Here is a 13,948-nt window from a genome sequence, read left to right as displayed (position 1 = left end):
TCAGTGCTTCCTTCAATCTTCCTGTTTCTCCTATTGATTAGCATACACTTCTGTGCAACATGTTTACTCTTAACTGGCCGCAGGCCCTACCTTGGCTGATTATGGTGGTGGGTATTTTTCCCATTTTTGATTTGTTCCAGGTATTTTTAAAAATGAATATCAACTAAATTTGTGTGTATAAGCAGCTTGTTTTTCACAAATACTTTTAAAATAGTAACTAAATCAATATTTTATTTGCAATAATTAAACAGCCTGGCGCTGGCAGCAGCGTAAGAGTATAACCAACTATTAGAGAGAAACTTCTCCGGAAAATCACATCAGATTGTGTTTTGTAGCTGCAGTAGCAAGTAATCTAATTATAGTTTAACTACAAAACCTATTTTGGTTTGAGTGGGAAATTAAACTATACTTCCCTTTCTGGCAAAAAATAACGTATTTTTGCCTATTGTCCTCCTAAAACCAAATCAAACTGTGTCTTGCAGCTGCTGCTGTTAGGTTTGAAAGTTTCTAAAAACTCCTATTACAGGCACACTTAAAATGTTCATGTCAGTTGTACAGGTATTACTAATGTCAATGATAGACCCTATACTTAAAATGGGGGATACTGCTGGAATCGAGAATACCTCTAAAATTGGAATGAACTATTTAAGTGTACTCTATAAAGCTATTCTAGCTTGACTGGAAAATTAAACTCTTGCTTGCCCTTTTAGCAAAGATAATTTCTTCCAAATGACTTTAATATAACTGAAGAGTCAAGGTCAACTACTCCCCTCGTAAGTCAAATCAAAACTTTGATCAGAGCACTGATGGGCAATGCATCAAAAGAGGCTCAGCCTCAGCCCAAGGCATGCTCAACAGTGGCATTACTTGTGTGTAGAGCTGGTCACAGATCTTCCCAATGCATGTTTTCCCGTTAGAAAGTGCCAATTTGTCAAAATCAAAATAGTCCATTTTGACAACACTTCTGATAGAACTCAGCCAGATTTTTAATTGAAACCTGCCTGGTTTCCTGCCAGTTCACCTGCCCACCACCCTGGCACGCTGTCACAGAGCCAGGGCTCCCAGGGAGCCTGGGGAGTATATTTTGCTGTAGGAACATTTTGGTGTTTCCAAGTCAAAATATTGTGGAATTTCACTCTCACAAACAATTTAGAGGTTTGGGCATTTAATCCCAATTGGAGGTGAAACATTTCCCCAAACCTTGACATTTTTCATGGAAGTGAAATTCAGTTGTTAATAATTATAATGCCTCGTTCTTGAGCAGTGCTTTTCACAGTAGATCTCAATGGGCTTTACAAAGAAAGTCAGTATCATTAACCCCATTTTACACATGGGGAAACTGAGGCACTGAGTGATTGAAGTGACTTGCCCGCAGTCACTCAGCATTCTAGTGGCAGAGCCAGAAATGGCATTAAGGTTTCCCGACTCCCAGTCCAATGCTCTGTCCACTACACTACATTGCCTTCTGGCAGGCTCTAGTTGCGAGGCTGAAATCAATTCAGCCCATACCCTTCCCTTCTGACTGGTCCACTGCTACAGCCCCATTACCTTTTTTTTTTTTTTTTTTTTTAGCAAGCAAGAAACCTGACACTTGTGCTTACCCAGGGGACATTTTTACTTGTTCCAGGCTTCTGAACAATCAGATTTCCCCCAAGCGCTACGAATATTGTTGTTGGTTAACAAATAATATTTTTGTTCTTGTTCTATCCGACCTTCCATCAAAAATTAAGTTAAGCCTCACAACACCCATGTAATTTAGAGACAAGGAAACAAAACTCAAAGCTGTTCAGTGATTTGCCCAAGGTCACACAGGAAATTTATGGTAAAGCTAGTAATAAAAGCTGGATTTCCTGATTTCTTGTCCTGCCAGACAATGTTTCCTCTATTACACCTCTGACCCGATATAGCATGAATTCGGATATAATGTGGTAAAGCAGCGCTCTGGGGGGGTGGGACTGCGCGCTCTGGCGGATCAGGGCGTCAGGCTCTGACACGCTGCTCTGAGCGGCATGTTAAGGGTGCTGGGCCGGGGCCGAGGGGTTGGATAAGGGGCAGAGGGTCTCAGGGGGCAGTCAGGGGCAGGGCCTCCCCCCCCCCCATGGTCTGGGAGGTGGGAGCTGTGGGGGGCACTTTTGGAGGCTCCGCAGGCCCAGAGTGGCCCGGGTGATTAGTGGGGGGCTGGGAACAGCCTGCTCTGCTTCCCTCGCCCCAGCCCTAGCCATGTCGCTTGGAGGAGGGGGATTGGGGGAAGGGATCCCACCCCCCCACAGACTCACCGGCAGCGGCGGAAGTGGAGGAGCTCGGCCCCAGCCTGCTCCACTCTGCCAGCTCCTAGCCGCGGCGCTCTGTTTCCCGCGGCCGGTGAGTGAAGGACCTTTCCCCAACCCCCACCCCCGGCCGCCCCAGCAACACGACTGGGGCCGGGGCAAGGAAAGCGGAGTGGGCTGGGGCCGTGTCACTCCGCTTCCCGCCGCAGGTGAGAGCGGAGGATGTTCTTTCCCCAACCTCCCCACACTCACTGGAGGCGGGAAGCAGAGCGCCGCGGCTGGGAGCTGGTGGAGTGGAGCGGGCTGGGGCCACGTTGCTCCGCTTTCCGCCGCTGCCGGTGAGTGCCTGTCAGAGGGCAGGGGTGTGGATAGGGGTCGGGGCAGTCAGGAGACAGGGAGCAGGAGGGTTGGGTGGGGTCCTGGGGATGATTAGGGATGGGGAGGGTCTCTGGAGGGGGTGGTTAGGGGACAAGAAGCAGGGGGGCCAAAGCAAGTTCGATATAACGCAGTTTCACCTATAACGCAGTAAGATTTTTTGGCTCCTGAGGACCGCATTATATCGGGGTTGAGGTGTATTAGGAAAATAATACAATAAAAAATAAAGGAGAGACAGTTGCTTTCTGTGCGCAAGTAGAGTGGGAACAAAGAAGAAATCATTCACTCAACTTTACAATTTTTCGTGCATTGAAATAAAGAAGACTAAAAACTAAAGATGAAAGAAAAATCAGATTTATTCTTAAAACAAAATCAGGCCCTCAAAATTTACATACTTCAGAATGATTTGTTCATTTTTAAGTGCACAGATGGGAACCAAAAAACCAGCATGATTTCCAGGTACCACATCCTAATATAACACATCCTAAGAAATCACATCCTAGTATAACAGGTTTTTGGGTACACCACGCCTTTACTGAAATCAACAGTCAAGTACTAACATGCTAAATCATAGGATATTAGCATTTCTACTGCATTGCCAACATTGAGATGTACAAAATTCGTGCTGATTTACAACACGGACATAGCAAATCCTACAAAGGGATGACTACCCAGATGCATTTTTGTTTGCTTTAAATAGCAGTGAACTTTGGCCTGTGCAGAAGCTTGATTCTGGAGGCAGTCTCTGCTTGTCCAATTCATTATGCTGATAAAACAGCAGCTAACACTTTATATTAAGTGGAATTTCAACTTTAATGGTAGGATTTTACTAACAGCTTGTCATTCAGCAACGTTTCAGGAAATGTGGACTCGACATTTGTAACGTAATAACCATTAATTGATTCTGAAGTATGTGTAGCCCGCACTACCACTTAAAATAGATTTTGGCTCATGGGATTTAAAGCATTGTGAAGTATTACAGTACTATTCACTTGCTGTAGAGGCATATATTTCATGTGAACAGGTGTTTTTCTTGCAGGCTGCTGCTATGAGCATGCCTTGTATTGAATTAGATAAAAGTTTCTTCCAAGTTCCAAACATAAAATTTTTTTGATTGGAAGAATGTTTAGAAAATGTTAATCTGCATATGACTCAGTTTAAAAACAATGAGCCTGAAAATACTCAAGTTAGTCAACCTGTGAATGTAATGGTAAAACAAAGTTAATGAAAATGATTGGAAAGAAAACTTGCTAGGAATAAAAACTGATTCACCACTGGGAACAAACAGAGCCTCCTAGGAATACAATCCTTTCTAATGCTATCAGTGTTCTCCTCAACACTGAAACCATGGGAAAGGAATTTAACTGATGCCAAAAGACAGCAATAACTCTAGTGTGAAATCACAATCCATTTTAACAACATACATTGGCAGCAAAACAATGACTGCAGGCCACAAGACATTACAAACACTTATAAAATTAGATGATTTTATATTTTAAAAGGAAAATCTTTTGCAGGCATCTTCTTTCAGGTTGGTCTCACTATGCCTCCTATCCAACATCTTGAGGAGTCCTGGCATTTACTATCACCACAGAGACTCAGGGTATGTCTACACTGCAATAAAACACCCACGGCTGGCCCAAGTCAGCTTTCTCAGGCTCATGGGGCTTGGGATGCAGGTTGTGATACAGACATTCAGGCTCAGGCTGGAGCCTGGGCTCTGGGACTCTCCCCCATTGCAGGGTCCCAGAGTCCAGGCTCCAGTTCAAGCCTGAACATCTACACTGCAATTTTATAGCCTCACAGCCCAAGCCCTGCGACCCCGAATCAGCTAACATGGGCCAGCTGTGGGTGTTTTATTACAGTGTAGACATACCCTCACACTACAGGACTGTGGCTACCTGAGTGCACATATGCATGTAGTAGATGGAGGCTGGAGGTTTTATCAAATCCTCCTAGTTGGCCCTTTCCCCACTCATTACTTTCAGTATAATGTATATAGAAGGATTAGACAAAGCATCCTCCTCTTCTTAGAAGGTGACTTGACTTAAAATACTTTTGATGGCCAAGAGGGAATGCTTGGTAATGAAATCATTGCCCATCTCCTCTGTGCTATATTTAGACCATCATATTAGAGAACCAGAACTGGAGATTCTCAATTCCCCAGCTCTAAAGCACAACGTAAATCACTTCCGTACTGCCAGCAGCTACTTGTCAGGTTCATTATAGCATTGTGTTTGTGCTGATGTAATTATAACTTTGTGAGGTTTTAATTCTTCTGTAAAACTTCATTCCAGGATGCATTTTGATATACATGGTCTCAGCCAACTATTTTGCTCCAACCTGTTCCAGCAGAGAAAAACTTCAAAAATTAAAAAAAAGCCCAACTGTAAATATGATAAATTAGTAGTGATGATTTTTAAAGATGCTCTGTCAAACATAAATGAAATCATTCCACTAAACTACAGCTGCTGAATATCCCCTGTAGTCAGGCTGATTGAAACATTCAGCACAGGACTGACTTATTTTCCTTTTCAGAAAAATATCTGACCCATGGCTACCTAACTGCCATCTCCAGGAACATCACAACTATCAAGGAAGCCATATTCAGATGGCATATCCTTGGGGGTCATGTAAGTTTCCTTTTTAAAAATAAATATTGCATGGTTTTGCAAAATCTTTTTATAAAGACAAATAAAATAATTGCAATATATATTTTCAGAATGGCACTTACCTGACCCCTCCCCCACTGCTTGTCTCATACTTCAATGGTGGCTTTTACATCACCAGCATTGCGCATGCTGGGGCATCACTTGGCGTGGGAGCCAGCCAGCCATAGCAAGGATAGACTCATGGACACTAAAAAGAAAAAAGTTAGTTTGAAGGTAATTATGTGCTGAATGCCCTTCTTAGCTTGCAGCTGTTGGGGGCATTCAGGACATACGGTTAAAGCTGCTGAATTTTTTAAGTTTACTTTAGCAGGTCACCTAAACCTCCCCCCCCCACCGCCCCAAATACAAAAGTAGCTCAGGGTTAGATTGTAACAATAGTATTTACTCTGAGTAAGAGGCAGTATGCAAATGTGTTGGCCCAGGAGCTGATGAGGAAGGGTTGCCAATTTTGGTTGGATGTATTCAAGGAGATTTCATCACATGACATCTTTAATTAAAGATTAATCTTTAATTCCTGGAGACTCCAGGCCAACCCTGGAGGGTTGGCAATTCTACGATGAGGGAATGCATTGTGACAACTCTATCCTGCTTCCTCACTTGCCCTGGGGAGGAAAAGAGGGGGGAGGAAATTTGGGTGGTATGTAGCAGAGCTAAGGCTCCATCTATTCCCTACCCTTCCACCTGCATGGCAGGACCATAGCAGCTGCACAGAGATTGCTCTCCCTATCCACTCCTCTGTGTCTTTTGATGGGGTAGTTCCTGCAGGGGGATAAGGAAGCTCATAAGCCCCTTTATTCTCTCTGTTGGCCAAGTGAAAATCTTGCCATTTTTTAAAATAGAACTTGTTGTCAAATTAAGGTTGTGTGCTCTAACCTGGTTTTTTGTTTTGTTTTGTTTCTGAGAAACAAAGTAGAGCTGACTGGCTCAGAGGATTTGCCCTGTTATACACAGCTTTCCATTATAGGCCTCTTTCAAATATAGCCCAAGAGAGGAGCAACTGAAAGCCCTTGTCACTCAACAGCAGTTTGGTAGGCTATGTGGCATCAGTTGGTGCTCTCAGTCTTCGTCAACAGGTATCCAATAAATATACGAGCAGAACGGGCAACTCTGTTGGCGTTTTTTTAAGAGTGAGGCCAAGAACAAAATGGTCATCAAGACTGCTCGAACCAACAAGGTCCCCCTTCTGCCATCAGTTTCTCTTCCCTCTACTATCTTCACTCACTATAATCTTTTTTTTGTGGGGGAGGCAGTCGCTGACTTTTGAGTTAATTTAAAATGTAAGCTCCTGAGGACAGAGACTTTTTCTTATCCGCTTCTAAAAAGTCATGCACCTCTATGGAACTATACAAATAACTGCTTACCAAAAACACCCTACATTAAATGAAAGTTATCTAAGTTGCAAAGCAAACACTCAAAACTTAGGAAGTGCCAGAATTAAGGTTGCCTGCAGAAACTTTAATTTGGCCGCCTTGTGCAAATGCATTATGAATCTGTCTTTACTTACACAGTCACATACAATTTTTTCCACAGACAGGATGGTCAGTGCTCAGGGAATGAGGCAGCTGTTCAATATTTCTTTTTAACCTCATCGTTTGATCTGTGGTCCGTGCTATATTTACTGCACACTATTCACACCCTGCATTGAATATGGAATTACTTGTTTCCTCATGCTCCTTTCAAGGGCACTCAGCACTGTAGTATCTGAGAGAGCCTCTCAAATACTAATTAATTTGTTTCCACATCTCCTTTATCACTGTAAAATAACATGATTATTCTCCCCGTTTTACAGAGGGTGAAAATGGGGGGAAAATCTTGCCTGATGTCACACGGTGACTCAGTAGCACAGCCAGGTTAGAATTCAGGACTCCTGATGTCCACTTCTGTGCTCATTCTTCCAGAAAACATTTAGTGGCCAAGATGCTGAGCACCCACAGCTCCCATTGACTGGTAGTTGTGAGTGCTCAGCACTCTGTAAAACAGGCCCTAGATACTTAATTTGGGCACCTAGAAAATAATGAACACACATTTAGTGGCTACCTGTGAAGAGCCTGGTTTAAGTGCCCTGCTCAGCATCACATCGGAACTCTGTGGCAGAGGGAGGGACAGAACTGAGCTATCCTCAGTCACATTCACCTGCTTGAACCACAAGAGCATCCTTTCCCTTCCTGCAGTCCCTTGCCTTCTTCTCTACACACCTTCCAATGGCAAAGAGCAAATGGAACAGAGGTCCTACAAACCACAGCTGTACAACACAGATTTATTCTTTTAATGTAGTTGTTTCTATGTAATTGCCTAGTGTTTTTAGTAAAGAAAAAGGTTAAAAAACCCTCAGTTTTGTTATGTGCAATTGGAACAACCTTCCACCATGCATCACCAACAAGGTTTGAGCCCTGAGGCATCAGCATGGCAGCACAGCTTGAGACTAACAACTTACATTAAGCTGGCAGCAAAAGGCGGCTGTTATCCTAGAAAGGTAATGGGTTGCCAGGGCTATGTGCTGGGTCCAGGGTGTTATTGATGGCAGTATGGCCTGACTCTCTCCTTCACCCACAGAAAGTGGAGAGCTCCTGATCCATGTTATGCCCCCAGAGATAGGGATGGACCACTGGGACTCATGTGCTGGATTTGGGGCATGGCTGGAGGAGACCCCTGTCTAGTCCTCACTCCCACACAAGGTAGGGAGAGATCAAGCCCTAAGTGATGCCCTGAGAAAGGGGTATGGGCCATTAGGGTCATGTGATGGGTTCAAGGAGGGCATTCTTGGGGGAACCCAAGCTACCCCTACTACAACTGTGTTGCAGCTTCCTGGTATACTAGTGTACAGTGTATGCTGCTTCTGCACCAGCAGCATGGGCCTGGCTCTTTAGAATGTTCCTGTTCCATTATTATTTTGGCATGCTGCAAATTATGGACGTGGTACAGTTTCTTTAAAAAAAAGGCACACAAGAATCTTTTATAATGGGAAAGATTAGGCAGCCTAAATATAGGGGTTGGTACGAGCTCCCCTGTAACAAACAAACAAACAAAAAACTTATGTCCCTCTCATGGGGAAAGTGTTATCTCCTAGAACTGGGGGCTTCTATTCAGAATTGAAGCACATTGGAGAGGCAGCGTTGGGAAGCTTACAAATGACAGTGTGGTTTGTAGGTACAACAAAGGAAACATTCCACATCCTCATACTCATCAAGCTAGAAATCTTTTATAAAATAAATTACTAAGGACTAACGTTAAGGACCAATTTTGTTGTTCTTTTGCCTGTGTGATGTGTACAGGAGTATAGAGTCAGTACGGCACCTTAAATCCGTGCACTCAGTGTTACTCTACACATTACAGGTATGAGGCGTATCTCAGTTATACTAATGTAACACCACTGACTCCCAATTTACTCCTTAGTGTAAATGCAAAAAGAAGCAGGTTCTATATTTTAAGATATTTTCAGAGAAGTCACTATCATAATCCATGTATTGAACAACAACTAGATTACTATAAGGCAATTCAGCCATAAGACTATGACAAAGTAGTGGGACAAACTCAGGAAAGGTAGGAGATTCAGAGTTAAGCGTGAAACATGCTATGTATTCCCTAGCAAGCAAAACTGTCTATGTCCTCAACTACTTTCTAAGGGCTTTTATTGTTTTTTAAACTGTTGTGCAGAGGGCTCACTGTCCTAAGAGGCAGCTCTCAGAGGCAGTGTGTGTGGGTAAGCCCAATGTCTTTGGGAGCAGTAAGGGTATCTTTCCACTGCAATGTAAGCCCAGGGTTAGAACTTGACTTAGCAGACCTTGGGTTTGTTAACCGCGGGCTTGACTGTCTACACTCATTTATATCCCCAAGTTAGGAATTGTTGACCTTAACCTGGTGCTCGAGTGTCTATATTGTATTATGCGAGCCTGAGTCCAACCACCCATATCCCAGACTTCTAACCCTTTGTTCATGGTGCAGTGTGGGAAAACATGACTATCCACCAAACTTGACTGACCATAGGACAATCCGTCAGCCCATGGGATACTTTTGGCGGACTCCCAGAGCATGAGTCCAGTGGGGCTGTGTCTACACTGCAAAGCAACAGGAATTGACTCAGGCTCAGGCCCTCTATCCCCATGGGGTCCTGGGACCAAGCCCTGGGGTAATGTGATTTGTGTGTAGATGAAAGGGGTGTTAGGCTTGAGCCTGAGTTCGAACCCTGGGCTTACATGGCAGTGTAGACATACCCTAAGTGAGTGCACACAGCAGCAGCCATCTCTCCATCCTTTATACATTATACCCCCCACCTTACTGATAGGGGTACACAAGCAGAGCCATGGCTATCCCCATCTCCACTTCAGAGTTATGGCATTGTTGGTGCTGTCTCCAATTGGATGCAAGAACCAGGATCTTGATAGGTCCTAGTTAAGAGCATGAACGGGAGAAAAGCGGAGAAACCTACTGTCTCGTGCTCTTAAGGACAAGCACTGTGAAGAAGAAGGCAACCGAATCAGAGAATTTGAAATTTTCCAGCTCCAAAAAAGGATGCTGGCCCCATCTTTCAGTCATATTAGAGGCAAGTTAGCTCTGTTTAATGCTATTATTTAAGCATTCATTTTTATAGAGGAAGTCACAATAAATAATATATTTTTTACTTTTGTATGATTAAAACTGTAGAGCTGGGCTATTCATAGAAAATGTAGATTTCTGATGCTTGAATTTTATATTAAAAAATCATCACACTAAGACAACCTTGCTGTGTCCTTGCCATGTAACTGGGTCTAATACATTAGCCTGGTATAATAATAAACAACTGTTTGTAAGTAATCTCCTCTTTTTCTACAGAAATAAGTCACAGATCTTGTAGCTTTTAAGGCAGTGAACTGCTTTGGTGCAAACAATGAATGAATTTAAGTCTAAATTTGGAAGCTTTGGTTAAAATATAAAAATTATCTCACAAAGAGGCTAGGATTATTGAAACAGCCCAAGGCACAAAGAATCTCTGCATATGCATAGCACAGAAATTGAATAATACTTGCAGAATGCTCAAACACATTCATCTCCAAATGCAATTGGCCCAGTTTAATAGTTTCACGGCATTGCTGACAGTTGAATAGCCATATATCAGAAAGAGAAATGACTGGGCAAAACAATCATTAAACTAATATAATAATCTCAGTAGCCTAAAGATTTTGATATAATACAGAACTCTAAAGAAATAAATACAGCTTTACACAGGCATGCAGTGGTGAAGTACTGTATCAAAAATTACCCAAAGGATTGTCACTCTTGGAAAATGCCACTTAGAAACACCAAAAACATGATCAGGGACTAGGAATAGTGACGGAAAGAGCTCTAAAGCCCCTAATCCAAACGGTAAGAGTAATAAGAAAAACTAAATAATTCTGAGCTCTATAAAGAAAAATTAATTATAAATCTTCAAAATTTCCAGCCACATATAAGAAAATAGTTCACTCAAATGTGAGTGATCATCCATTGTATTGGTCACTTTATGAAAACAAAGAACGACATAGCAATGGAGATGGAACAGCAAAGGGCAGCCACAATGACAAAGGGAGTTGCTATCACAGCGATTTCTAAAGGTTAAAAGAAACAAAAGTCTTTAGTCTTTGGAGGCAAGATTAAGATAAAATTTCATTGGCATAGAGAAAAACATAATAGAAATATGGCATCTAGGATCAATATACAAGAACAAAGCAGAAGCATTACTTAGAAAATAAACTGGAATCAAAATGTTAACCATTCCCTGTGTAATTATTATTAGAAAGAACCCCCAGCCATGGCTATCAATAGCACAAACTAATTTAAGCAGGTTTTTTTTAACAAACATCTCAAGCTGTGTGTGTTGTCAATTGGCATAGTTCTGGCCATATCAGTATTCTGACTGGCCCCCCTGCTGTTGGGAGCTTATAATGGTTCTGAGATCTTCTGAAGGAGAAAGTAGCTGGACAAAATTCAAAGCACCACAAAAAAAAAGTCACCAAGGCCTTGTCCATTTAAGGCCTATACACCGAAAACAGTTTGCTTCAGCTATAGCCCAAAGTGCTGCAGTACTAACCAAATCCTAAAATGGGCCCAGTGAAGGGCATTCTCCAACCAGATCCCTAAGGGCCAGATTCTGAAACCCTTTACATATGTAAACTAGTACCTTACTTTGCAGGCAGCCCTACAGAAGGTAATCGGTCTACTTACAGATCAAGGCACTATTCAATGTGATTAAGAGTTTGCAAGGTAAATATATAGTCAAGCTTTCTTCAGACGAGTACCAAGTATACGTGAAAAGGATTTCCTCAGCGAATCATAAAAATTATTACAAGTTTGACTCAAAGCCTCCAGCCAGTACAGTTTTCCCCTGGCAGACAGCATAGGAGCTCTCCTGCTTTTTCCCAGCATTTATAGTGCGACTACAAGTTTTGGTCACATGTTCCTATGTCCTGTTTTCTCCCTGATAGAATGGAAAAAGATTTTGCCTTTCCTTCTTCTGGGGTCCCCAGGCCAATGTTGCCTTCTCTTGCCTTTTAACGACTTCCAGGATCAGATGGGCAGGGAGAGAGGAGTCTGGAGTCTTTCAGCAATAGGGTGGTCCCGATGGTGATTGAAGATGGGAAAAGAGGAGTGAGAGGTCTGTGCAAGGAAAAATTAACCTGAATGGTTATTGGTAGGTAATCTCCTCAGGGGGTGGGTATAGTTCTAGTGGGAGCCGGGAAGATTAGAGAATAGTATTAGACATGGACTTTGTGGTAACTGGAACAGGCTGAGGGTCTATTAGATAGAAAAATAGTTTTCATGGATGTGCAGGAGGACTGAGGAATCAGTGGGAAACCTAGACTCTGGGAATGCATTAAGGAATGGAAGTAAGGTGGTTATGGATTTTGTCAGGGAGAAGAATCATCTGACAGGGAGAGAACTGGTAGAAGTCAGGGAACAGTCAAGCCTGGTGGCTTGAACTTTTTTGCCTTCTGTTATACTTCTTCTCATTGTAAACATGCACTGTCCACCTTGGCCTAGCTATTGCTCTCAACATTCACTTTTATTAACCATATTTAATTAGAGGGTGGTTAATTGTTCTGATTTTTCTTTTCTATAAAGCCAATAGTTACAGCTAAAAGTAAGTCTTCTTTTAGCTGAAGTCATGTCTATAGGAGTGAAATGCAACTCCTCGCTTTTGGGATTTATATTTTTTCCCAAAAGCAGCAGTGGTATGTAATGGGAAAAAATTATCAATTTCCTTTTTGAAGAGGTACAAATCAAACAAAAACTTTAAAAGTTCTAGTCTTCTTCAAAACATACCATGATGCTATATTTATAAATTGCAATATGCAGTTAGAGATACTGAAATAAAGTATTGTCTTCACAATACAGTGCTATTTACTAATGAACAGTATTAGCATCCTCCATTTTTAGGAATGCTGAGTGAATTGGGCCTAAGGATAACAACAGGCAAGACAGGACTGTAACCAAGTTCAGCAAAGCCATATACTGGTTTTATTCCTTTACCCACCCGTTAGTGTTCAAACTTCATTGGCAAGTGGGAAATATATGTGTAACAGATTATAGGGTGTTAGTGATTCCAATAATGGTACAAATGAATGAATCTCAGTCAAACAGCTTAGATAAGTGAGCCAAAACTACAAACCAAAGGTTTAAAAAGAGAATAAATTAAAATAGAAGGAACTACGTGTAGGTTGAAATTACATAGGAATACTTTAAGGGATCAAGTCACAGCAACAGAATTCAACCACATTCGGACAAGATGACAATAACATGTTAAATCCATTAATCTTAGTGACCATTTTACAAGGCGCACTTTATGACCCCAGAGGAGAAAACGAAACATGAAATGTGCTGGAGGAATTTACCTGTTCATGTTAATAGGAACAATGATATAAAATAGTGAAAGAGCAATACTGTAACAAATATTTAATAGGGTAATTTGGAGGGGGCAATGGCCTTTGGTACAACTTTAGCAAAGTGCCTCTTAGAAATTCGTAAGAAAGTTTGTTGGAACTTGCTTCTATTCTAGGCCCAAGTAGAAAATAAACTTTCTGAAAAATAAGTTAAAAAGAGTTAACACTGATTTCCACAGAAGCTGGTCTTTTAGTAATGAAAATGTAAGTATCAAAATAATAATTTGGCAAAGGCACCTAGGTTAATAGAAATTGAATTTTAATAACTGTTTGTATAGTCAGGACCTCGGGTTTTACATCCCCAGAAGTCAGTACTGTACAGATTCATGGTTTGTCTACACCAGTGGCTCTCAAACTTTCCAGACTACTGTTTCCCTTTCATACCCCCAAGTTTTTGCATACCCCCAAGTTTCACCTCACTTAAAAACTACTTGCTTACTAAATCAGACATAAAAATAACAAGTGTCACAACATGATATTACTGAAAAAATGCTTACTTTCTCATTTTTACCATATACTTATCAATCAATTGGAATATAAATATTGTACTTACATGTCAGTGTATGGTATACAGAGCAGTTTAACAAGTCATTGTCTGTATGAAATTTCAGTTTGTACTGACTTCGCTAGTGCTTCTTCTGCAGCCTGTTGTAAAACTAGGTGTCAAGGTTCCTTCCCCACTCTGAACTCTAGGGTACAGATGTGGGGACCTGCATGAAAGACCCCCTAAGCTTATTCTTAC

General features: G+C 41.8%; 1 protein-coding gene across 1 annotated transcript in view; it reads right to left on the bottom strand.

Moving 5' to 3' along the window:
• The window catches only part of HS6ST3 (heparan sulfate 6-O-sulfotransferase 3), a 538,365-nt gene that overhangs the window by 96,513 nt on the left and 427,904 nt on the right, over positions 1-13,948 (bottom strand). Inside the window, 1 exon segment of the mRNA XM_073348045.1 lies at positions 13,563-13,570. Within this exon segment, the coding sequence (XP_073204146.1) occupies positions 13,563-13,570 (8 nt within the window).

The sequence above is a fragment of the Lepidochelys kempii genome, chromosome 1, assembly GCF_965140265.1.
Source record: "Lepidochelys kempii isolate rLepKem1 chromosome 1, rLepKem1.hap2, whole genome shotgun sequence".
Lineage (NCBI taxonomy): Eukaryota > Metazoa > Chordata > Testudines > Cheloniidae > Lepidochelys > Lepidochelys kempii.
Note: the sequence above shows the minus strand (reverse complement) of the source record. Positions and strands in the feature narration are given on the sequence as shown.